Source organism: Parasteatoda tepidariorum, chromosome 4 (assembly GCF_043381705.1).
Source record: "Parasteatoda tepidariorum isolate YZ-2023 chromosome 4, CAS_Ptep_4.0, whole genome shotgun sequence".
In the NCBI taxonomy this organism is placed as follows: Eukaryota; Metazoa; Arthropoda; class Arachnida; order Araneae; family Theridiidae; genus Parasteatoda; species Parasteatoda tepidariorum.
In genome coordinates this window covers 22,448,904-22,474,757 of record NC_092207.1, presented here as the reverse complement: position 1 = coordinate 22,474,757, position 25,854 = coordinate 22,448,904, and the positions used below count along the sequence as shown (strand labels likewise).

Here is a 25,854-nt window from a genome sequence, read left to right as displayed (position 1 = left end):
TGGTGCATATTACTTTCAGGGATACATATGAATTAACCGTCATCTGAAATGGTGATTTTATACAGTTTTCCTAAACAAATTTTTTTTAACCTTAGCTTTTTAGTGCTCAGCTTATATTTTATTTCAATTAATACAGATCAATATTAATAAAGCATTAGTGTCAGTAATATGTCGGTTCGAAATGAATAAGTATCTTTTCTCCGATATTTTTGCTATAATTTTGATCAGTTTCTTATGTCAATTACCAACATTAATTAAGCATCATTGTAAAAGAAAATTGGTTATTAAAAAAAAAACACTGCATTCTGATAGAACTGCTAATTTTAAACACGCAGAGCATTAAACATCAGTGTTTTTACATCAATAAAATTGACCGTACCAGTCAATAATAGCTGATTTGCCAGGTGCAGAGGCTCTGTAACACTTATCAAGCTACTGTTTAGCTTCAGTACTTTTTCCTATCAAATAACAGTGTTTAATCAATACACTTTTTTTTATCCATTGTTTTGAGACTATGGTCACTAAAACCACTTATGACCTAGAAACTAATAAGGAACTTTCATGTGTAATAATCTTATTTGAATAGCCTATATTTTAAAGCTCCCAAAAGTCACTATGTTCGAAATTGACGGGAACGTTAGAATCCACATCCTGGGTTAACGGAATTAGCAATTTTTGTCATAGAGTGAAATGATGTTTACAATGGAGTTTTATTTTTGGTAAAATTGTGTTAACTTTTTGCAGGGTATCCGCGTACATGGAAAGTCATGAATTTCAGTATTGAACTAAATTTGTCATGATTTTAACTATTTTTAAAAAAAAAAATCATGGAAAGTTATGGATTTAGATTGCCAAAATTTTTTTAAAATGGAATCCCCAAATTTCACGGTGTTTCGAATATCTTAATTTCTAACAAAATCCCCACTCACAGTCATATTTTATTAAAATATAAAATGTTTTTATCATGTTCTTTCAAAAAATGAAAGAAAAAACATTTCTAGAGCGAATTATCTTTTAAATTTCTGTGATTTCAGAATTTTTTTTATCAATTTAAAATCTATAAAAAAGAAAATACAGAGTATAACAGTTTTGGTTATACCTATCATTTCAATTAATGTTATTATAATGCCTTTTTAAATGTATTGTTCTGTGTTTGTCGACGAAAATAGTAACTTCGTTAAGTCATGAAAAATTCTCGTAATTAGTCATGGAAAATCATAATTTTGAAAATCTAAAATGTAGCAGATAATCTGCTTTTAATATATTGCAGACTGAGAAAGATATTTGGTTTGAGAGGTCTTGGTGATTCAAAAATATCAATGTTATCATTCTTAAGTGTTATAAGAAAACTGGTCTCAGGGTTGGGTTTTTGACGTCAAAAAGTGGTTTTTGACATGACAAGGGTATAATACTGGTTTAAACCGTCAAAAACCCGTCAAAAATGTCAAAAACTGAAGTTTGCCAAGAAAATATATAAACTTCAAAACTACCAACAGTTGCCATGCATTATATTGAAATTTAATTATACTATAGGTAATCAGCAGGTTTTAAAATATTTTTTAATTAAAATTAAGGTAAAATAACAGATTTAAAATCTCAGAAATTTATATTCAAATGCATGTGCAGAAAAATTTTGCACAAAAATTGTTTAAATATTTATTTTTAAAAAAATTTTTTTTTTCTTTTTGATACTTAAGAAAATTAAAAGTTTATTACTATGCATTTTTGACATATAAGGAACATATAACTAATATTTATAAGGAACTTACAAGTTATGTTGTATAAATACAAACTTGATACAAGATACAAGTGTATAAAAAATTTTTTTTAATGTTATACCGAATATCTTTATTATCCAGTATGTTAATTTGAATTTAAAAGTAGTTATATTTATGAATAATGATAAATATAATTCATATTGTTTATTATATTTATTTATAATTATTACACTTATCATTTTAAAACAATTTTTATCTCTTAATTTTTTTTTCTCCACTTGTATTAAGAATACAAATAATGCATATCTTGAAAGCAAGAAGTAATTATTCAACAGCTGAATATTTAGATATTCAACAAAACTATATAGTATTCAGCAAAATGAAATTCACAAGTATTTGGATAAACTAAATTTTCAGCATAGTAAATGAATAGGCTGAATATACTGTAAATCGACACTAACTACTCTGTGTATTTAACAGAAAGCACTTAAATTTGTATTGTCTTATGTTAAAAAGATTATTAAGAAGATTTAAAAGAATATTAAAAAGATTTTTCTTTAAAAGATGTCTAATGTACAAAACTGCTAATGTTTATCTTTAAAAATGTCTAATTTTTAGTATAATCTATACTATACACTAAATTTGGTTATAAATAAATTTCTTAATAATATCACTGCAGATTTTCAATAACACATGAAAATGAATACATAATATTACAAAAGATGTGAGTTTTCAAAAGTACAAGATTTTGGTTACTATTCAAAATATAAGTGTTTCTTCAAAATTTTAAATTTATTTTTTCTAGAACATATTTAGAAACACTATCCTTTAAAAAATATATAAATTTTATGTATTAATTAAATTTCACATATGAATATAGGTTTTTGACATTTTTGACAGTGAGGTTTTTGACGTGACGGTTTAAACCATGGTTTAAACTGTCAAAAACTGTCACATGTCAAAAACCTGCCAACCCTGACTGGTCTATACATAGAAATAAGAATTTTTTCAAAATTTTTCACCTAATGGTTTGATCCCAGATAGGAAATGGAAATACTTAAGGTTTGACTAAGTATATTAAGTGAGGCACATGCTTTCACCATATTGGAAGGTGATGAGAGTCTTTATTGAGCCCATATTCTGTGGTCATCAACCAAGACGGGAACGCTCAATGCGTTTTAGGGGGCGTGGCTAATCTCGCGATTTTAAATTTTAATTACAAAATAATTAGAAAAACCATAGAACTAAGAATCGTGCCTATCATCATAAAATGGTATGAAGTTTCGTTTTTAAAAATAAAAAAAATACTACGCAGGTTCCTTATCTGAATGTATAAATTTTGACATGTATCATTTGAAGGTTACAATCCAGAAATCATGGTTCTATAAAAAGTGTTACTAAGTATGTTTTAGGGTGAGGCTTATCGAGTGTTGTTATAATATTTCATAATGCTTTAATTTTGCCGAAATACATTTTATAATGAAAACTTTAATAGTTTATACAAAAAATTAATTTAAAGCAAAATTATCAACTGCTATAAGGTTGTAGGTTACTTTTACAACTAGCATTTCCCTGTTTAAGACATTGAAAAACTTTATTTATGGTGATGGCAGATCCAGCAATGTGGTTGAAAATCTACAAATCATTTTTAAGTTAAGTTTTTGTAAGTTACTAGAATTATTCTTATCATTTAAATAGGATTAAGTTATTGCGAAGGTGTTAGAAGTATCCAAAAATAAGATTACTTAATTTTATGGAACAGAAAATGCTTAGTCTAGACAATTTTTTTAAGCAGTTACTGTTGTATTAAAATGTGATTTTTATAGTTTATTTTCTCATTGATTAAATTTCATTACAGTTTTCGTAAAAATCATTTATTCTACATTCGCAAAAACAGTTGGTTTCATCAGTGATTTACATTGAAATATTTGTGTTTATGGTAAAAAAAGAAAATTTTACCAGCTTCCAATGTTAACAAATGAGGTGACTTTGTTTCCAATATGGAACTTAGTTACAGCAAAATTTAACTGGTTTCATTATAGAATCAATTGACGATTTCCTAAAAACGACACTTGTGATTTATAAATATTTCTAAAAATATTATTTATAGTCATTTGTTCACATCACAATAATTTTAATAAATAATTTTTTTCAACAAATTCTTAATTTCATTATTATAATATTCTTTACAAAAGGTGTGGTTTCGCTTGCACTATATTCCCAGCAATCTTTTCAAATTTCTCTCTCTCCAGTAGAGCGAAGATGAAGAGACTTCGTGCCAGTCTCAAGTGTTTCTGTGATACTAAAAGCTAGAAATTTCAAACATAGATCATTAAAAACAAAGTTCAGAAAAATCAATAAAATAAAACATCTAAATAAACATTTTTCAACCCAATTTAATCAATGGTCTGGTAAAATACTTCAGTGTTTTATTGCGGGCTGGTAAGATTAGAGATTAGGACTATTGGCATAATTTTTACACACACAAAATTATACCACTTAAAAAATTTTTTGACCTTTCTGTGATAATGTCCTCAATTATGTGTTTTTAACATTTTTTTCTTTATTTAATTAATTTTTAGCAAACAAAACAGAAATAGCAGCTAACTGTGTAAATTTTTTACACCTATAAGTGAATAATATTACTGCTAAATTTTTTCTGAAACCATTCACATCTTTACTTATTTTTTGCTACAATATTATTTTTCGTTGTAACACTATAATTAAAAATACATAAATATTGATTTATTTTCGGCCAACATGCCAATGCATTGGGAGATAGTAACTTTAAAAAATTTAGATTCAGCAATAGTACAAATCTCATTATGTCATTACAGTGTGGCATCATTACTTCATGATTTTGCAATAATTCAGAAAAATAACATTGTTTTCTAAAAAATTGTTATTTTTTATTTTTAACAGAAAATATGTTACATTTTTAAGAATTTAAAAAAAAAAAGGAAATTAGTTTAAGTAAACAAATGGGAAAGAGATATTAATGTAATTTGGTCCAATGATTTTTCTCAAGATTAATTTCAGTCCCCAGGACTGAAGAGTGGCATCTATGATTATGCTATGCTGAGATTACAAATTTCTCATGCTTTTTGAATTTATGAAGTTGGCAGGTCTGTATTAAGATAAAATATATATATCATAGTTTCTAAAGTAGAAAAAAAATTAATTCAATATTTTTGTGAAAATGGGAGATTTCTAACTTTGCCTAATATTCTGTATGCTACAAATTGGCAATCTTTTTATAGACAAATATTAATTAATCGTCGAAAAGTTAAAAACAAAACAACAAACCTTATTTTTTTGTTGCCAATCATTTTCAGATTCCTTTACAAAGCTGGATATTTCCTCAAGCAGAACTTCAGTTTGATTGACTTTTGTACTAAATTTCTTTTCTTCTCTCATTAACTCATCATAGTCGATTCCATTTGAAATATTTTTTTCCAAATCTAAGTATTGTTTTGCTCTAGATATAGGATAAACAGATGAAGTTATTTTCATTTAAAGTCATTCATGCATTTTTTTCAGAAGGAAAAAAATAAAAATACAAGATAAGAAAAAGTAAATGTAAAATGAAACTGATTTGTTATCTGTTTTTTGGAAAAAGATAATAGATACAAGAAATAAATACTTGTTTACAATTAATTTTATCCGAAAAAAAAAAATTATATAAGTTAATCTGTACAGATGCTAATTTGGAAGGCTGATAACAATAGACTAAAAAAAAATTTTTCCTCAGGAAATCAATTAAATAAAACTATTATTCAAGTCTATCTATATACATATATATTAAGCAGAACATGCTGTGCCTGAATTTCTTAAAAAAAACTTTTAAAAAGGAAAAGCAAGAGCCATAAATATCAGAGTTGTCTTACATGGTTTTACTATTTGTTTATAAATAGCTATAGAACTGCTACGAAGGAACAGTGAAGTATAACATAGACAGGATAGGATTACTTAATAACAAAAATGTGTGTGTGTTTTTTTAAACAATATACTGGAAGTATTATTTACCTTTAAAACTTACATTTTTCCTACAATCAAAATGTATAACTTAAACACTAAAGCAAAGTTTGGCAAATATTTTTTGGTGGTTCTTTCAAAGAATAATGTTAAACCATTATAATATTTTAACTGAATGATAATACAGCAGTACTATCAGATATGTTTTTAAATAAGCTTTTTATCTTTTGAAATTGGTGGTTTGATTTTTTACTACACACAAGGTTTAAATTTTGGAAGAATCAACCTGTTTTGATAGAATGTGACTTCTTTTGTAAAATAGGGAGTTTTTGGGTTCAGAAACTCAAATGTCCCCCACATACAAGCATAAAACCTTTTTATTTTACTGTTGAGTAATGTAAAAATAGAAAAAGTTAAACATTTTCTATTTTTACATTGCTGAAATGCCTGCACTACTAATGACAGTCTTTTTCAATGTTTGATCTGTCAAGAATATCAAAACACAATTATAATATCTAAGCATAAAAAATAAAAAGTATATCATAAGCATAAAAATATCATTATGCTTATATATGAAAAATAAAAAATTATTCCTGGAAACTCTTTTTGATCGCTACAAGAAAAATATTAATTTTGTTATTTCCATTGTAAAATAACCAACAGAGAACTAGTTCTAAGAGTTTATCAAACTTTATGTTTGATTGTAAATTATCAGTTAAATGCAGTATGGGACAAAAATCACAATTGATGCCTTCAGCCACATAATAGTTTATGTTAAAACCTCTAACAGCATAACAGTAACAAAAACAGTCAGATCAATAGGCAGTAGCGTCCTGTCTTGTAAAATTTTGTCATCTATTTATTACAAGCAGGCAACATATTACCTTTCACCTTTTTCAGTGTTGATCAAAAGTTAGAGATTTTTTTTTAATGAATCTATTTTTTTTAAAAATAAAAGTTCACAAAATAAATTCTTAAATATGACGGAACCAACAATAATAAACAGAAAGACACTAATTGAAGCAAGCAGAAACAAACAATTTTAATTAATGTTTCTTAAAGTTCAAAGCAAACATGTGGGTAAGTAGACTAAAATTAAACTTTAAATTTTTAGGACAAGCTTTTAATGGATTAGGTCAAATTTTTGTTGGTGTTTAAAAAAAAAATCTTTCAAGCTGTAATTTGTCACTTCACCGTAAAGTACAAAAAGTCTAAGTTACAATGGTTTTAATGTTGCCATTTTTAATTATGAGTTTCTTTTTTAACACTCTTTATTTTAAAAATATAAAGCAACATTTTCAATCCAAGGCAGTATTAAAATTTAAATTCCAATGATAAAATAATAGATATTGAAACTTAAGTAAATTTTTAATACTTCAAAACAGAGTTGTCCAAAACGAAAAAAAAAAAAAAAAAAATTAACTTTACTCTTTTAAAAGGTGTTCTTCATTTTTGAGGAATGAAATTTAAAAAGGAGTGAACTTCAAATGAATTTGCAAATTTCTGCTATTAAGTAACAAAATTATATTTTAACTAACAAATAATTATGCGATGTATCTAAATTATTAATTATGTAATCAAAAAATTATAAATGGAATATTTAACAAACAAAAAATAATTGCACATTGTTTCCATTTTTTACACCATTTTATGAGTTTTTTCAAATGGAAAAAATGTAGAGTGTAAATAAAATTAATTTAATTTTTTATGTATTTCTTCAATTCTACAAATTTACAGCTTGTTCAAAATTGATGTCACAAACTATAATCTTCCTTGATCCAAGATAAGCTAGAAAGGTCATTCAAGCTCATCTCCAAGCAGACCTTATTTTTTAAATTTCATTTTATTTTAAGTTGCAGGATTTTTTTTTTATAAAGCAGCTATATTTATTGACAGCCTTAGAGCAATAACGACTACTTTCATGAATACAGAATACATGGGAGTGCTGTCATTGTCACCAACTCTATACTAATTTATATCATCTTCATGCATAAAAATCAAAGAGCCTAGGGGGAAAAAAAACTATTTTAACAAAAGGTTTTCATTCCCAATGAGTCTCAAGTCCAGTGCATGAAACACACATCTAGATGTGCATTGGTGATATCTGCCAGTAAGCAAAGAAAGCGCAGCTTGGATTGAAGCCTGGATTGAAAATAACACTAACAAAGCATTGACAAATACTTACAATATTTTTATTACTTCAGAATTTTCATCCTTAATTTTAGAAATGAACTCCTTTCTCTCAAATAGTTTTTCAATGCTTTTTACAACATCAGGAAGTGTAATCAGAGGTTGTTCCCGATTCTCAATATCATCTGAAGTGTTTAAAATATGAATAAGTACAAAGGTTTAAGACTTTAATCAGTGGTGCAAGCTGCGCTTAAAAACGTAGAGAGTGGTAATAAGACTACTGAATTTTATTTCTTATCCAGTTAAATAACACATCCTTAACTACCAAAGCACCTTTATAACGATTCTGAATGTCTCTATATTGTGACGTCTAAATTTTTAAAATTGAACAGTTCATTTAACATTTCAGTTTTTACGAATAAAACAGTCACCACTGTTTATATTGTTCGGCGCAGCTTGCACTCCTACTTTAATAAATACTTCAGCATATATTTTTAAAACAGAAAATTAAGTTAAAATAACATTACAAAGAAATAAATAGAAATGAGTTAATTCATTTATCATGTTAAACAAAATTGTTTTAAATATTAGTTTATTTAATGCTCGATTTCATGATTGCTCCATGTGACATCATAACTTTATTGAGAACAGTGGCGTACCTAAGGGAGGGGTTTGAACACCCCCCTTGAGCTCAGACAAAATGGCAAAAATAAACATTTTAGTAGAAATTATGCGGGTATTATTTTTTAAGACTATACATTTTTATTTGCCTTATGCCTACCTTTTTATCTCACAGCATTTCTCAGAATACTGAAAAAAACATTTACTATAATAGGGTTGTACTTTTGAAACCAAATTCATGTGGTACTGTTATGGACTGGTTCCTTTCTGTTCTGCCAGTCGCGATAGCTTTCGAGACTGGCTGTCATTCGCGAGGTCTTTACGCGATGATTCTGGAATCTTAGCCGTTCTGTCGTCTTTGAGACAATTCGAGAATTTTGGAGATGTGGTGAAAAATTATTAAAAAGGGGAACGGAGTACCATGTAAGTTTTTCTGTTGTACAGAAATGTGATACTTCCGTTGAAGAAAACGTTTCTAGCATAACAAAATCTGATGAATGTGAAAGTGGCCCTCAAAGTGTTACTTCCCACCCATATGACATTGGACTTTTTTCAGAAGATATTACATGCGAGTAGATATTACATTATGTTCTTAAACTTAAAAAATCAACTCAAAATTTAACTAAACAATGTTGTCTAAATAAAAAGTCAAAACTGTTTAGCTGTCAAAATTAGAGAAATAATAGTGCTTTATTACATACTCGAATTTCTTTTAGTAGCTTCAGAAAATTATGAACACCCCCCTTGAAAAAATTCTGCGTACGCCACTGATTGAGAATATTCGGGGAGCTCTATTGTTGTAATAGTGAATATGGTTATTGATTGCAATTAATATTTCTTAAAATAAAATAAACAAGTTTTAAAAGAAATTTGCATTTTGTTTTAATTTTAGTGCTACTGGGAACTCTAAGCACAGAGGGTGGGACTGAAAGTGTAAATTTCAAGGCCTAAAATGAAACAAAAATTATTATTCAATTAGCACTGACTTATTTTTTTTAATCAGATTCTTTTTTTGATTATTAAAGAATTTTTTAATACATTTCTTAAAAATTGATCACAAATTTTTTACAAACAAATTCATTTGCTTTTTGGAATAGAAAACTTAAATTAGTAGGTATTTTGTTATAACACTAAAAGATATAAACAGGTTTAAAACTAAAATTTCAAAATGGTTGGTTAAAAATTAAATCTTTTTTCATAAACTTACCACTCAAAACTTTATAAGCAGAAACAAATATTGAATCAGGACTTAAATGTGTTTCCTCGACTTTAGCTTGCTTCATGAATTCTTCAATTTTTTGCTACAAAAAGTGATAAAAACACTTAAGATAAAATCAAAAGAAAGATCTAAAAAATTTTGACAATAATTGTTAACAACTTAACTCCTTACTCCAAAAAGGATCTTTATATTTTTCTAATTATAAATAGAGATAGACTTTGTGTTATAGGTCAAAATTAGGAAAATTGACAATTAGCCAGTTGTAGCATTTTAAGTCAAGTTTAATCAAGTTTTGTTTTATTATTTATCATCAAAGGTTGATTTTTAAAATAAAATTTTTTTCAAAATAAGTTTAAAATAAAGTAAATTTCAGATTTATTAAATAAAAATAATAATAAAATGCACAGGAGATATATTTTTGACAATAAAAGTGGCACTCTGATGACAGTCTAAAAGACAATTTTTTATTAGCTAGTATTCATCCTGTGGCAACCCTTAATTTTGCCGCCCCCTCTTTTTCTTAGACTCTGCTTTTAACTTTTTAAATTATGAGATTGTGATTATTTCCTTAACTGTAGTTTTATTTTAGTTTCAATACAACTTATTATTTCAGAGAACTTCCAGAAAGTAAAATGTTTAAGAAGATTTAATAAACTGAAACTTTTTATATGAAGGTAGGTCTAATTAAATTGGTTTTGGGGAAGTGAAGCTCACTAACTCCTCCCTAGTGGATCATGTAATTAAACTCAACCTTGCTAATTTTGTCTATTTTTTAAATAAAACACAAATAAATTATAATTTAATAGTTCATCTACATGTTTACTTAAAAGTGCACTTTATTTCTAACAACTTATAATTTTTAGGAACAAATTAAAATTTTACCGCTTTTATAAATGAATGTTTTTGTTTAGCATTTCACCAGTAGCTAAAGTAAATTTCAAAATTGATATTATATCGTATGGTTGTTAGTTAAAATGTTTTTATATTAAATACCATAGTTCTCGTACATAACAATTATAATAAACTAAAATCAAAATATTAAGAAAACAGCGATACTTTGCTCGAATTATAACATTAGTAACTAACATAAGTAATTTGATGATTATATATGTAACAGTTACACATAAAATTTTCAAAACTGATTTTCTACTAAATCTTTTTGGTAAATGTGCTCATTATTAAAAGTTAAACACTAAAGAAATTTTATTTCAAAGTTATTAAGGTTAATACAGGGTTCATTCTAGACTCAAAAAAGGGCAGGGTGCTAGAAATAGAAAAGGGCACTATACTTGGAAAAAAAGGGCAGCAAGTTTAAAAAAAGTCATTGTATTTTATAAAAAGGGCAGATACCTTAGCCTTCTTTGTGTTTTTAAATGATAGATTAATTTACTAAGTTTTGATCCACATTATTATCTAATTAAAAATGATTAACTAACAGCTACAGTCGTGTGCTTTGTTATTCAAATCAGGTTTCATCAGCCAAAACTGAAAAACATGAACTTAATATCATTTAAAAGTTCTCTTTCTTTTACGGACGCCATGGCATTCAAAAATTCATTTGTAGAGACATAACTAGTGTAACTTGTTTCTTTTGATTTTCTAAGAGGCTTCAAATTGGAGCACTCTAAATCCTCGATACAAAATTTAATCAAAGGCTCAAATAATGTAGTGTATGGCAGATTGTTTNATAGTATCCCCGACCAAAGAAGTTTTTTCTTCCCAGTCTTTTAGATAACTGTCAGCCACAACCAACTGTCCAATAGAGGGAAACATATCACCAACAACAGTCACCTTTTGTCTGAACATCATGGATGTAAGCTTTTGTATGGACAGAACAATTTGTGGAATGTCACTTTTGGCAACATAAAAATCCTTGAAATCTCCCCATTCTTTCAGTAAAATGTCTTCCATTTCGAAATACTCTGCTAATTCTATTATCTCTGTATTTCCACACTCATCTTCTACCAGGGACTTTACGGAAGCCATGGCATTCAAAAATTCATTTGAATCTCTTTTTCAAATTATTCCACTCTTCAGCAGCCTTTGTGACGTCACATTTAACACTTAATTTCAAAATCATCAACTTGAGAACTTGTTCAACTTTCAGTCAATTTCTGTTATATGTGAGCACAAGTTTAATTTAGGAAAATATTCTTTCAACTTCTGCTTTTGAAGTTGGTATCACACATGCTATGTTCAATAACTGTCAACTTCTTTCCATTTTTCCTCCAGGTATCATAGTATCCCCGACCAAAGAAGTTTTTTCTTCCCAGTCTTTTAGATAACTGTCAGCCACAACCAACTGTCCAATAGAGGGAAACATATCACCAACAACAGTCACCTTTTGTCTGAACATCATAGATGTAAGCTTTTGTATGGACAGAACAATTTGTGGAATGTCACTTTTGGCAACATAAAAATCTTTGAAATCTCCCCATTCTTTCAGTAAAATGTCTTCCATTTCGAAATACTCTGCTAATTCTATTATCGCTGTATTTCCACACTCATCTTCTACCATTGACTTTACGGAAGCCATGGCATTCAAAAATTAATTTGAATCTCTTTTTCAAATTATTCCACTCTTCAGCAGCCTTTGTGAAGTCACATTTAACACTTAATTTCAAAATCATCAACTTGAGAACTTGTTCAACTTTCAATCAATTTCTGTTATCTGTGAGCACAAGTTTAATTTGAGAAAATATTCTTTCAACTTCAGCATTTGAAGTTGGTATCACACTTGCTTTGTTCAACATTCTTGATATGTTACTTTTTCAATCACTTTTGAAGTACAAAATTTTGCTAATGGCGATGATGATGAGAAATTATTAATAAAATGCCTATGATATGAAGGTTCGAACATTAAAATAATCTTAAAAATCTTTCGAAGAGACGAGTGCCCAGATGGGGCACCATTCGCAAACACAAACATTCGCTGCTCTGTTGTTCCAACAACTTCTTTATCTCCATCGAAAGTATTTGATCTTTTAGAAGTAATTCTGACAATCTTTGATCCCCACGATTCACAAATTGCTTTTGAAATGGGAATGGAAAATATAAAAGTCATAAACATTTTGAAATTGGAAATCTCTTAATTTAATTCTTTTACGGCTTTCTTTAGAAGCTCTCTTGATAAAAATGGTGATCGATTTCTCCTGCTGTCTGCTAAAAACTGATACACCCATTTTATAAAAATGTTATAGCCAAAAGCTAATTCATTAATTTCCTCCTCAGAATGGCAAAGAAATGGGAGAGGGATATTACTGATAAATGTGCTGAAATTTGTGCAGTGTGTCAAATGTTCCTCTTCTAAAGCCTCATCATTCCTGGGAAATGGCAAGTGGTTAATACTAAAGAGAATTTTCATTCGTTTAATGATAATATCAGAGTTTTCTCGTTTTCAAAATATATTTCATACTGCTCCAATACGGAATCAATGTTGATTATCATTTGCATTGCATCTGAGGAAAATATAGAAAGAATTATTAGACAGAGAATTATTTCTCAGAATTATTTAAGATGTAGCGTAGTCTTTCTGGAGCTAACAGGCAAATCTGGCAGAGCAACTTCTTGAAACGTACTTTCTGACAGAGGAGGGATGAAATGTTCTGTGAGATTATGAGCGCAAACTTTTAAACCTTCAGGTCATTATGGTATAGAAGAATGTATGAGATATGGGCTGGGGATTATTCTGCAAGACTACCGGAGGTAGATGGGGGATTCGCAGAAAAATGCTGTCACTTATTCAAGATACAAGTTGTTCAGCAGGAGTTCGTTTGTTCTACGACGTAGGCCACAGTTTTAGGCACTTTCTGCTTCAGGATATATATATAAGAGAAATAACGTATACACTGTTGAGAGTTTGATAAAACACAAAATTTCTTTTTAAAGAAGGATGCGTCTCTTTTTCAAATTGTTCCACTCTTCAACGGCCTTTGTAAAGTCACACTTGCCACCTAATTTCAAAATCATCAACTTGTGAACTTGCTCAACTTTCAAACGATTTCTGTTATCTGTGAGCACAAGTTTAATTTGCGAAAATATTCTTTCAACTTCTGCATTTGAAGTTGGAATCACACATGCTCTGTTCATTAACTGTCCAATAGATGGAAACATATCGCCAACAATCATCTTTTGCTTGAACATCATGGATGTAAGCTTTTGTATTGACAGAGCATCATGTGGAATGTTACTTTTAACAACATAAAAATCCTTGAAATTTTTCCATTCTTTCATTAAAACGTCTTCTTCCATTTCGAAATACTCTGCTAGTTCCATTATCTCCGTATTTCCATACAGAGATAAATCAGTTCCTTCTGGGACTTTTCGAAGATCCAAAATTCCTAAATTCGTGATAATTTCCAGATTTTCCAATCTTTTTGAAACATTCGAATGTAAAAGGTCGAGGAAAACTCGGGCATCAGCTTCGAATGAACCATCGGTGGCTCCTATCGGGGCAATTATTTTCAGTTGCCTGGCGCGCTCTTCCAATTTCTTGCAGTAGGTTCCACCTGGTCTCTTTTTTAGTTTCTTTATCTCTGCCAAGGTGTTTTGCACATTTGCTTCAATAGAGCTTAAGTCAGAATCCTTACGTTGAAGGTGGAGGTTAAGGTTTGTAATGACTGAGAGGGCATCACACAAGAAGTGTATGGCTTGAAAAAATTCATACTGCTTGTATATTTTTAAAAGCGAATTAGGATCTGGACCACTGAGATTAGGATTTCCTTTTGCTACAGCAGCATTTTCCAAATCTGCTAAGATGGCTTCATAATTACATCGTATAGAGTTCAGAGCCTCATTATGAGACAGCCATCTCGTGAAGCCAACTCTTTTTATGGTTTTACCCTTTTCCTTCGTAAAAAGATTTTGGGCATTAACCAAACTGTTGGTTCTTGCTGAACTTTGCTTGTAGTATTTGTATGTGCTCGTTAACACCTCATCGACCTTTAGGAATCGTCTCGTTGCTTCAAAACTGTCCTTTGTCGCTAGGGCTAATCGATGATTCATACAATTAATGGGTATTATTTTGGCGTTACTTCTTTTCAATTTTGCGACAACCCCATCATTTTTGCCAACCATTGCACTTGCTCCATCGCTTACAAATGCAGACATTTTATGTATGCCCCCACAGTCATCAACCACCTGAGATATTTCGGTGAAAATAGTTTCAGCTTTGCCGTCAGGTATCATAGTATTCTTGACAAAAGAAGTTTTTTCTTCCCCCTCTTTTAAGTAACTCACAGCCATGGCCATATGCTTCCGGTTATTCAAATCAGAAGTTTCATCAGCCAAAACTGAAAAACATGGACTTTTGTTAATATCGTCTAAAAGTTCTTTTTCTTTTACGGAAGCCATGACATTCAAAAATTCATTTGTTGATGCGTAACTGGTGTAACTTGCATTTTTTGCTTTTCTAAGAGGCTTTAAAATGGAACAATCTAATTCCTCGATGCAAAATTTAATTAAGGGTTCAAATAATGTAGTGTATGGCAAATTATTTTCCACAAGGAAATGCAATGTTTTCATTCCTGCTTTAACTGCTTTGAATGTTTTCGACTCTGGATTTTCACTTGATAAATTATTTGAAGTTAAAAAGTTCGTTTCTTGAACTATTGAAGCCATGTGGGTGGCAGATTTCTCATGGGCTTTTATTTTGTCTAGACGTATACTTATGCACCCATCTTTCACCCATGGAGAATCAGAATTTTTTTTGTGTTTAATGCATAAATTGCAATGCAAAACATCTTTCAAGTCTTTGAGACTATGTCTCAACCAAGGAAAAGTTTCTAACCATTTCTGATCAAAAGTCATTTTGTGTTTACCTTTTTTCTTCGACTTTTCAGCTTCTGTTTCAAATGAATTGCTCTTATTAGGAATAGTAACTTCATTATCCAGGATTTCAATCTCTGTTGGGGTAGACAAGGAACTTTCTTTTGTTTTTTCCAGTGATATTTGAAGTTGGGAGCATGAAGTTGTGCATGGACTCTCATTTGAAGGTAATAGATCGAAATTTTGTTCAGATAGCTGGGAAAGAAGAGTCGATTCTTCCTGTCTGTTACATTCTATGGCACTCTGTTCTAATAGCACTGCATTATCTTTGAATTGTTCCTCCAATACTTGAAGTTGGGAGCATCCTTCATTTGCAGGCTGAATTTCAGTTGAGTTCTCCTGTGTATTGCATTCCATTGCTTCATTTTGTAGTTGGGAGCCTCCTTCAATTGCTGGCTGTATTTCAGAGTTCTCCTGCCTGTTGCATTCGATTGGTTCATCCAAGGGCAAATTTTTGGCATCCGCATTCCGATTACAGTCCTTAAAAAATTGAGAAAAAAGAATACCATTTAATACAAACTGTCACATGTATATTTGTTTAGTTAATTAACAGGGGTGCTGTCTTTGAAACATCACAAAAATAAATATAAACATGTTATAAAACGCATGAAAATATAAATAATTTATTAAATAAGGAATCTTATAAATTTTCTGACCATGTGTTGTTTTGAAAAATAATTTTAGACACTTTTATTTATATGTTTCACTGAGACCTAATAAAAAACATACTAAAATTTAGAAATTTCTAAATCTTCAAACATAATAGAATTTTTTTCCATTAAAATTTTCATAAAATAATTATTTAAATTAATTTAAAACAATATATTAAGCTAAACCTAATGAAAGAAAAGTGGGATGATTTAAGATGCTTAGATATCAGAATAATCTGTTTTTACTTGAAAGAGGACTGAATTTAATTGTAATATATAATAACTATTATTATATATTTAAGAATTCCCACTTCTAACCTTTATTTAAATAAAAACATTAATAGAATCTATCAACATTAGCACTGCACACAATAAAGATAATGATAAATATGACAGAAGACTCCTTAAAAATTATCAAAATTAAATATTCCAAAATACTTTTTTCTCTCTAGCAACTCCCCAATTTTATGTAATGTGTAATGAAGAACACTTTGGTAGAAATCGTTTCTATTTAATCTGTTTTGTGGAATTAGTAGCAGCACTTGAAATTTTTCATTTTATCATTTTAATACTATCTTATTTTTAAGAATGCGACTAACTATAAAAGACTAATCTATTAATTTGCTTATATAATTCAAGCTTTTCCGCTTTGTTAAATATTGATAACATATTAGGTTAAAAAGTTTTAAAAAGGTTTTGAAATTAAAACTATTTAGTAAAATTATTGAAGAATCTGAATTCTTCCTTAAAGCACTATGCTTGGCAGAAAAAAATCATATAAATAAATAAAAATGACAATTGTAAAGAAATTACAATTTTTTCTGAAAAATTTTTCAAAATAAATAAAATAAAAATAATAAAGTTATTTTATCATTTTAACACTTTAATACTATCTTATTTTTAAGAATGCAACAAACTATAAAAGACTAATCCATTAATTTGCTTATATAATTCAAGCTTTATAAATGCTTTAATTTTGCTTTATAAATCAAAATTAAAAAATAATACTTCATTTTTGATTGAAATTTAAATTTTAAAATCCACATTAAAATAATTTAAAAAAACAATCTTTATAATTTATTCATTGTAACTAAAATAACAAAATTTTATTAATAATATTTAAAATTGAGAAAAAGAAAATGAAAAAATGATACTTCATTTTTTATTTAACTTTTAAAATCCACATTGAAATTTTAAAAAACAATTTTTATAATCTATTCATCATTGTCATTAAAATATCAGAACATTTCAATAATAATATTTAAACTCGAGAAAAGGAAAATTAAAAATAATACTTCATTTTTGATTGAAATTCAAATTTTAAAATCCACATTAAAATAATTTAAAAAAACAATCTTTATGATTTATTCATTGTAACTAAAATAACAAAATTTTATTAATAATATTTAAAATTGAGAAAAGGAAAATTGAAAAATGATACCTCATTTTTGATTTAACTTTTAAAATCCACACTGAAATTTTAAAAAACAATTTTTATAATCTATTCATCATTGTCATTAAAATATCAAAATATTTCAATACTAATATTTAAATTTGAGAAAAGGAAAATTAAAAAATAATACTTCATTTTTGATTTAAATTTTAAAATCCACATTGAAATTTTAAAAAACAACTCTTATAATCTATTCATCATTGTCATTAAAATATCAGAATATTTCAATAATAATATTTAAACTCGAGAAAAGGAAAATTAAAAATAATACTTCATTTTTGATTGAAATTCAAATTTTAAAATCCACATTAAAATAATTTAAAAAAACAGTCTTTATGATTTATTCATTGTAACTAAAATAACAAAATTTTATCAATAATATTTAAAATTGAGAAAAGGAAAATTGAAAAATGATACTTCATTTTTGATTTAAATTTTAAAATCCACATTGAAATTTTAAAAAACAATTTTTATAATCTATTCATCATTGTCATTAAAATATCAGAATATTTCAATAATAATACTTAAATTCAAGAAAAGGAAAATTAAAAAATAATACTTCATTTTTGATTGAAATTTAAATTTTAAAATCCACATTGAAATAATTTAAAAAAACAATTTTTATAATTTATTCATTGTATCTAAAATAACAAAATTTTTTGAACTACTTTTTAAAAAAATAAAATTAAATCTATTTATACATTATACTTAGGAAATAAAACAAACTGACCTTTTTTCCAAAAAAAGTAGTCAACTTCATGCATTTCGCTCCCTTTTGATGAAGCAGGCGATCGTTTTCTCTCTTCCTTCTATTTTTGGATGGCATTTTTAAACACTCAAATCGTGAAGAAATATGAAAGGTTATTAAAGTCGTGATCACAGCTATAAGTATAAACGACGTCCGAGCTTGGTTTGAGCACCAATCAAATTAACGAAAACTAAAAATCGCTCTTAAAAGGGAATTGGAGTTAACGAGATAAAATAGTTCAAGGAGAAAGATATTGAACACTGTTGGATGTAATTGGGACCTTATATACTGTGAACGGATGATATCATTGTCAATTTTTAGAATAACCCGACCAGTCAGAAATTTTCTTTCCTTTACTGGCATGGATACCTACCGGTTCATTGGCCTAGAGTATAGGAGGCTGGGCACCTTTAGGTCTCCTCCACACTAATTAGGGAACAAGGGTCCGCCCACCTAAAAGTGAAATGTAAGTTGGACAAAAATCGCTAAATTACATGAAATTTTATCTTTTTTTTTAAAAGTTTTCTTCTTATATTTAATAATTAGAATCTCAAACATTTCAATATTAAACAATTTTCCGTCGTATTTATTTATTATTGCTAAAAATAAATCATAATTTATTCATTGTAAACTGAACGAGCAGTCATAATTTGAACTGAGTTCAAATATTTTAAACAGAAAAGCTCAAGCCAACTCAATTTCTCTACAGTTTTTTTACATTATAATAAAACTAATGCACTTTGAAATTCAATATTAAATCTTAATTAAATAAATTTCATTAAAATCAAATGTTTCTTAGCACTCTAAAGTACTATAAATAAAATTTAGTAACAAGTTTGGCCTCCTCCACGATATTTAGTAAAAAAAAAAGGGGAAAACTAAAGGCAGAACTTCCACCACAAAGATATTAAAATAAAAAGACTGAATTAATTTTCGAAACATTTCGTTTTCTGTTATTGAAAGAATAGAAACGTGCGAAACTAAGGGCGAAACAGAGCTTCCACTAGAAAGATATTAAAAAAACTGAATTAATTTTCGAAACGTTTCGTTTTCTGTTATTGAAAGAATAATCTATAAAAATAAACTAAACCTGGCCGGAAAAATTATCGCAGTTTCTGAAATATAAACTAAATTTAATAAACTAAATAAAACCGAATTATAAAAAACTAAAAATTTAATTAAATCACCAAATTAACTAATATAAAATAAAATCAATGATTAAATAACGCAATGTACTTCAAACCTAATTATAAGTTTTTTTTAAAATAAATAATAAAATACAAGAAAATTTATTACTAAAATTAAATAAAAACAACGGCACTTAAAAATTAACCAAACGGAAACGATAGTTAAAAGTAGCGCTACCATAAGCATTAAATCCCAAAAGTCTATGATAAAATTAAATTAACTGAATTAAAAAAAAATTAGCAATTAACTAATGAGCAGTCTATAAGCAATTAACTAATTCATTGAGTACAAAGTTTTGAACGAAGACGCACAAGAAATAAAAGTTTTTATAAAAAAAGAAAGCTAAACCCTTCTTTATGAAATAATCGTTAGTCTTCTATACATAATAATAAAAGCGGCTGTGTGTGTGTGTGTGTGTGTGTGTCTGTAATCACAATATATCGTCCCAGAAGCCTCGCCCAGGCACAAAACTCGGCACATAATTGTGTTTTGACATAATGAAGAAGTATTTTTTTTCTTTTTCAAAAATTTGGATTAGTTATTTAGTTATCAGTCATTTTGTAAGTCTATGCTTTTCGTCTGCTTTTTCGTCTTCAAAGAGCCATATTCAAAAAACTATTAAAAAATGCATATACTTTTCCCCACTCTTATAAATGTATGCTAATGCGAACCTCACAATTGAAATATTAATTTTCGACAACTTAAACCAATAATATACGAAGGAATTAATAATTTAATTGTAAAGTTCGCATTAGTTTACATTTATTAAAGTGGAGAAAAGTTTAACTTTTGTATTAAAAATGTGGCAACATATTCGATACGTAAATAGAACGCTTCGCTTTGATATATTTGTCGCTGTTCATAATTGTTATAATAAGTTTTTCTTCTTCTTTCCACGCTCTTTTTTTTTTTTCTTAAGCGAAGACGATAATTTTTATAGCGATATTGTAGTACTTTGTACAACTAAAAATTCTTTTCACAACACTTTAAAAATATTTACTTTATTTTCTTTATATATACAGAGAACAGTCGGCAAAGAATTCGATTAGGTTGAAAAACATTTCGCTAAAAAGGAACGAATTCCAAAAGAAAAAATAAACAACTTAAAGAATAAAAATGCTGATGCCAGCCAATTTTTTGAAAGTTAACTTAGAAATAACAAACCAAACGATGTTAAATAACAAACCAAACGATGTTAACAAAATGACGTAGAAAGCGCAACTAGATCAAAATTATACAAGCACAACTAGATCAAATTATAATACCTGAGTGCTTGACGTAACAGATATAGAAATAGAATTTGATAGCATAAAAAATTATATAGAAATAAAAATTGATACCATAAAAAATTTATTCGTTTTCGTGTTCTTTTCATGTATTTGGCATTTTAGTTTTTTTTTTCTTAAGCGTTGCAGCTATATAATTTCAAACATCCTCAAGAGCTATAACACATCTGCAGCAGAACTGGATATGAAGACAAAATTGCAGGACAGGAACACTTTAATTGTCCACTAATCTTCAGATTTCCTGCTATGTTTTAAAAAACTTTATTTGTGAAAACCTTCAGCGTGGCGGACAGCTGGCCGCCTTAGGCGGCTAGTTAGTAATAAATCATTGTCGGTGTTTATTAATAAACAATCTTCTGTTTTTATTTCTATATAGAAGCATCACACTTAAAAGAAGAGCGGGTGTGATTCCACATCATGCGCAACTTGCTGATGATCCGCACCTCTGAGGAATCAGAATTTATTAAATTCAAAAAAGTGCTTTAATTGATAGCTCACAAACATAGCGGATGAGAAAAATAAATTTCTGTCGTCCTAATTAATGTTTTATCTGAAATAATGAAACAATAAATTGTCATATAAATGAAGGATAGCGGAAATTGAGAAACAATACTAGATATTAAAACACCTAACATATATTAAAACTCTCAGAGCAGAATTTTTGAGTTTTTCTGACTTCACTCTAAAAACGCTTAAAAATAATAGAAGAATCTTAATGATGCACCTAATAACAGTCGATCAGAAAGAAAAAAAAAATTCTTCTTTTTTTTATATCTTCTAATTTGCAAGGGGGAATTACGGTATTAAGAACGAAAAAGTGAAATCTCACAAATTACGTTATCAAAAACGTACAAGTTTTTTTCAATACCAATTCCGTGACTTATTTTTTTCTTTCGAATCTAGTTTCTGTCAAAATTCCCAGTGCGTACACACCCTGTCATTAAGAGAAAAAAAGGATTAAAGCAATTACAAATTATTATAATGTAAATAAATAAAATATAAAAAAATTATTTGTGATCGCAGCACTTTTTATTGTATTTAAATGAACATTTTAGGTTTTAAAAAGAATTGAACTAAAAATTTGCTTATTATGTACAGATAAATTCAATTTACAATATTAACGATGCACGATCTTTCAAACGCAGAATTAGCGAATAGCATTGATATTAAAAACATTGATATTAAAAATAAATTAATAAATAAAAAAAGCTTAAAAGTATTCAGTGAAAAATGTTTTGTATTTAAATTAATCTATCTAATATTACAATGCGTTGTCAAATCATCACGGTGTTATGATTATGATTTGATATAGATTATGGCCGAAATTGTGATAAGCTCCAAAATAAAGACCAAATTTCTACAATAACGAGGGGGAAAAAAAGCAAAAATAAAGAAGTGTCATATTTAAATATATCGAAAGTACTACATAGAGTTATCGATCGGCGTGGTAACTGTGAGCTGCTGACCCGATTTTGGGTTTAGGGCTCCTAATGTTCAACTCCGTAGCCTTGTAATTTTGAACCTAATCCAGAAGACAAGGGATCTTCTGGATTAAGTATTGGGAGAAATTTTGCCTTCGTGGAGGACTTTTTGATGGAGCTAACCCGCATTTGCGTTACACGGAAAGGAAGACCACGAGAATTTCCCATGGTTAGCCTGACGGCAAGGGAACTCCAACCCAAGATCCGTCTACCACTGAGGATATTTCACGTCAGCACCGTAGTCGGTGCAAGTCGCACGCGGATATCTTATCCCAGTCATTGCCGGGATTCGAACCCGGTTCACCTCATTGGAAGGTTAACGCTCTTTCAACTCTTACATCAAAACGTCCTTCCAGAAGGAAAATTGCTCCCAATACTCGATCCATGAGTACTCTTGTCTTCTGGATCGGTTTCAAAATTACATGGCTACGAAGTTAAACATTGGTAGTCGTAAACCCAAAATTGGATCGGCTGTTCAAAGATGTTTTTAAAATAAAATTAAATACATAGCGTTAAAAAATAACTTCATGTTTGTATGCAATATCCAGGATTAAGTTGTATTAGCTTATTTTGGTTAACATTATCAACAGAAGAAAAACAATTTATTTAGTTCTATTTAAGTGCGCTGTGATCATTCAGAAAAGAAAAAAAAGAAATTTGCAAATAAGGCATGTTATATCGTCAAATAAATTTTATTTTTCAATATTTTTGAGGTACAAGCACACAGCTATAAATAAATTTAATAATATTAGGTGATAAAAAGTTTCGGATTTATATTTCCCGATTTAATTACATCATTCGTAATGTCTGGATGTCACTGAGTCGTCGCCATCGATTATCGGAGCACTTGTGATAGCGTCAAAATAAAAACCTCAGATTGAACTGTTAATGAGTAAAAAATTCTAAATGTAGGGAAAAGTTTCCGTTTTAAATTCGCTTATTTAGTATCAATTAGAATGAACAGTCGAACAAAATAATAAATAAGGAAATAAATAAACAATGAAAAAACGTTTAACGAATTAAGTATGCCTCATCTACAAATAAATTGTACGTTTGATTCAACTCTTATGAGGCACAGTTATTATACCTTTGCACACACTATTAATAATATGAATAAACAAATTAATAAAAAAAAAATAGACTGCTCGAACAATCTAATGAAAACGAGAAAGTCATTGATAAGCGATATTTCAAAGAGTAAAAAAAAAAAAAAAAGACGATCCGTTTATACTGCTGGCAGCTTGCCAACGGAATGAGAAAGTACTGGAAAAAATATTTCAGATAAATAATAATAATAAAAATTGTAGTTTGCCAATATAAATTCTTTCGTTGCCTGCACAGAAAGGCCCTAATTATTCATTGTTATCGTAAGAATTTTGTTGAGTCATTGTAAAAAAAAAGGTGATTTTAAAATTAATATTTTTTTGTTTCTTTTGGATAAAAATGCTTTTTTATTTCCTTAGTTAATTGTCTAAGTCCCCCCACTTTTGAAACAGAAAGTAAAAATTTATTTCGTCCTTCGAAAGAATAAATCGGAGTAGGGGGGGGTGCAGGGCAGAAGATAAATTAGAATGTATCACTTTTTTCAATGACCTAGTCCGACCCCTAAACTAGTCTACAGGCTTTGTGAACGGGATTTCTTTCCTTAGAAAATTCTTTCCAAGAAAACTCTTGGCAAGCCTACTGACCAACTGACCTTCACCATTGCCGTATGGTTTCTTAAAATAAGCAATACTTCCAGTCCTAAGAAAAAGAGATTTTTCTAAAAGGAGAAATAGGAATCCACACAGCTGCAGGAGGGGTTGCATTCCCTGACAGGCGGAACTTCTGGGAAAATCTCTTATTTCAACCACTAACTTCAAGAGGAAATAGTAAGGAGGGGGGGAGGGGGAGCGTTTCGTGGAATCCTATTTACCCATAGCTTTTGAGCTAGAAGGACAAGTTGATTTCAAGAAAAGTGTCTCCATGAGGTGGGGCAGAATAAAAAAATTCTTTCTTGCAGGAAAGACTAATTGGTGGGATTTTTCTGGAGGGGGCACTCCAGGGCGCATTTTATATTATCAGGGCGGGATAAAAGGAGTAAAGGGCAACAGGGCGGAAATTTCTCATCAAAAGGGCATACGGGGCGGCCCGCCCCGTAAACCCCGCCTAGAATGAACCCTGGTTAATATTGTTGTAAGGTATTAGTACAGAGGACACAGGTTACAGAAAAGCTTAAATCGACTAATTACCTAACTGTTGCAAATTCACAATTATGAAAATAGTATATTCTTTGCACACAAAAAAGTGTCTTTTCATGTTAATTACAAAGTTTTCAAAAAATATCTTTAAAAAAAGGAAAGAGAGAGAGGAAAATGTTATAAGATTTAGAATTTAATGTTAATAATTAATCAAAATGGTTTCCTACCTGCCTAAAGAGACATGATTCCTTTTCAGAGTCCACAAAATGGAAAATTTTGTAAAGCAAATCTTTAACATCCTGCCAGTACTCCTGGTGTATATTTATTAGTAGATTCAGGAACTCAATTCGTGCTTTTTGATTCAACAAATATTGGAGAGGCTGTGCATCATTTTATGTACATAGAAACATAAAATTAAAAAAAATAAATAAATAAAAGGTAGATAGAAAAACAAATTAATAAAAAAGGTATTATAAAATATGATTTTGGATGATATGTCCTTCTTTAATATTTTAATAAGATATACAATATAAAATAAATAATCATTGAGAATTTAAAGATTCATTTCTCAAAAACTGTGACAGAATTCCCAGTAGTGAAAACCTCATCAATTATGACAGAACAGCCCAGGGTGGGTCAAGGCCTCGTAGGCATTTCCTGCCACTCCTACTGGCAACTTTTTGCCTTGAAGGATGAAGTTATTTCTGTATAAGACATTCAGACATCCCAATCTGACTTAAGCTTCAGAGGCATAAAAGATGACCATAATATTTTGGGTACCTTTAAAGGTAAGATCCTGAAAAGCATCTTTGAAGGAATTCAGGAAAATGGTAAAAGAAGAAACACCAAATTATACCACCTGTTCAAAGAATCTAAAAGAAATTTTTTCAGTTAAACAATTAACATGAGAAGAAGAGGAAGATTCAAACTTAGATGGATTGACATAGTGGAGGAGGATTGTTTTATTCTCAAGGACTCAAAAAAATCAAATTATTAAAATTGGCCAAATTTGAAAGATTAGAGCTTTTATTTTGTGACGAAAAATCTACGGTGAAATAGTTCATAAATCTTACTTATAATAATTGATTATATAAAATCAATTTCAGTATATGTTGATTTAAATCATATATAATTTAACTAAGATGACTTAAAATTAGTTGTAGCTTTTATTTCGCAATGAAAAATCTATGACTTATGTTCTCTTATTTATGATAAATCATTCTAAAGATATGCTAGTCAATCTCGTATCTTTGATTCAACAAATTGAGATAAATAACTTTAGGGATACAAAATGAGCGTCTTGAGAGTTATTTTTAATAGACTGCAAATTATTTAAACTTTTTCTATCCAATTAACTGAGAATCATTGTTTTTATGAGG

General features: G+C 28.8%; 2 protein-coding genes across 2 annotated transcripts in view; both read right to left on the bottom strand.

Annotated features, from left to right (window-relative positions):
* Positions 1 to 3,576: 3,576 nt before the first annotated feature.
* LOC107456772 (HAUS augmin-like complex subunit 3) overlaps positions 3,577 to 25,854 on the bottom strand; it is a 32,769-nt gene continuing 10,491 nt past the window's right edge. Inside the window, exons 9-13 of the mRNA XM_071179520.1 lie at positions 24,703 to 24,855; positions 9,652 to 9,745; positions 7,879 to 8,008; positions 5,025 to 5,196; positions 3,577 to 4,027 (exon numbers count right to left, since the gene is read on the bottom strand). Of these exons, the coding sequence (XP_071035621.1) occupies positions 3,905 to 4,027; positions 5,025 to 5,196; positions 7,879 to 8,008; positions 9,652 to 9,745; positions 24,703 to 24,855 (672 nt within the window). The 3' untranslated portion in view covers positions 3,577 to 3,904. The remainder of the gene's footprint in view (positions 4,028 to 5,024; positions 5,197 to 7,878; positions 8,009 to 9,651; positions 9,746 to 24,702; positions 24,856 to 25,854) is intronic.
* On the bottom strand, positions 11,352 to 18,874 carry LOC107456770 (zinc finger protein 862). The gene is made up of 2 exons (XM_016074715.3): positions 18,323 to 18,874; positions 11,352 to 15,969 (listed from the first exon to the last, which is right to left on the bottom strand). Exons 1-2 carry the CDS (start codon positions 18,416 to 18,418, stop codon positions 13,546 to 13,548), a joined length of 2,520 nt encoding a protein of 839 aa, XP_015930201.2. The 5' UTR covers positions 18,419 to 18,874; the 3' UTR covers positions 11,352 to 13,545.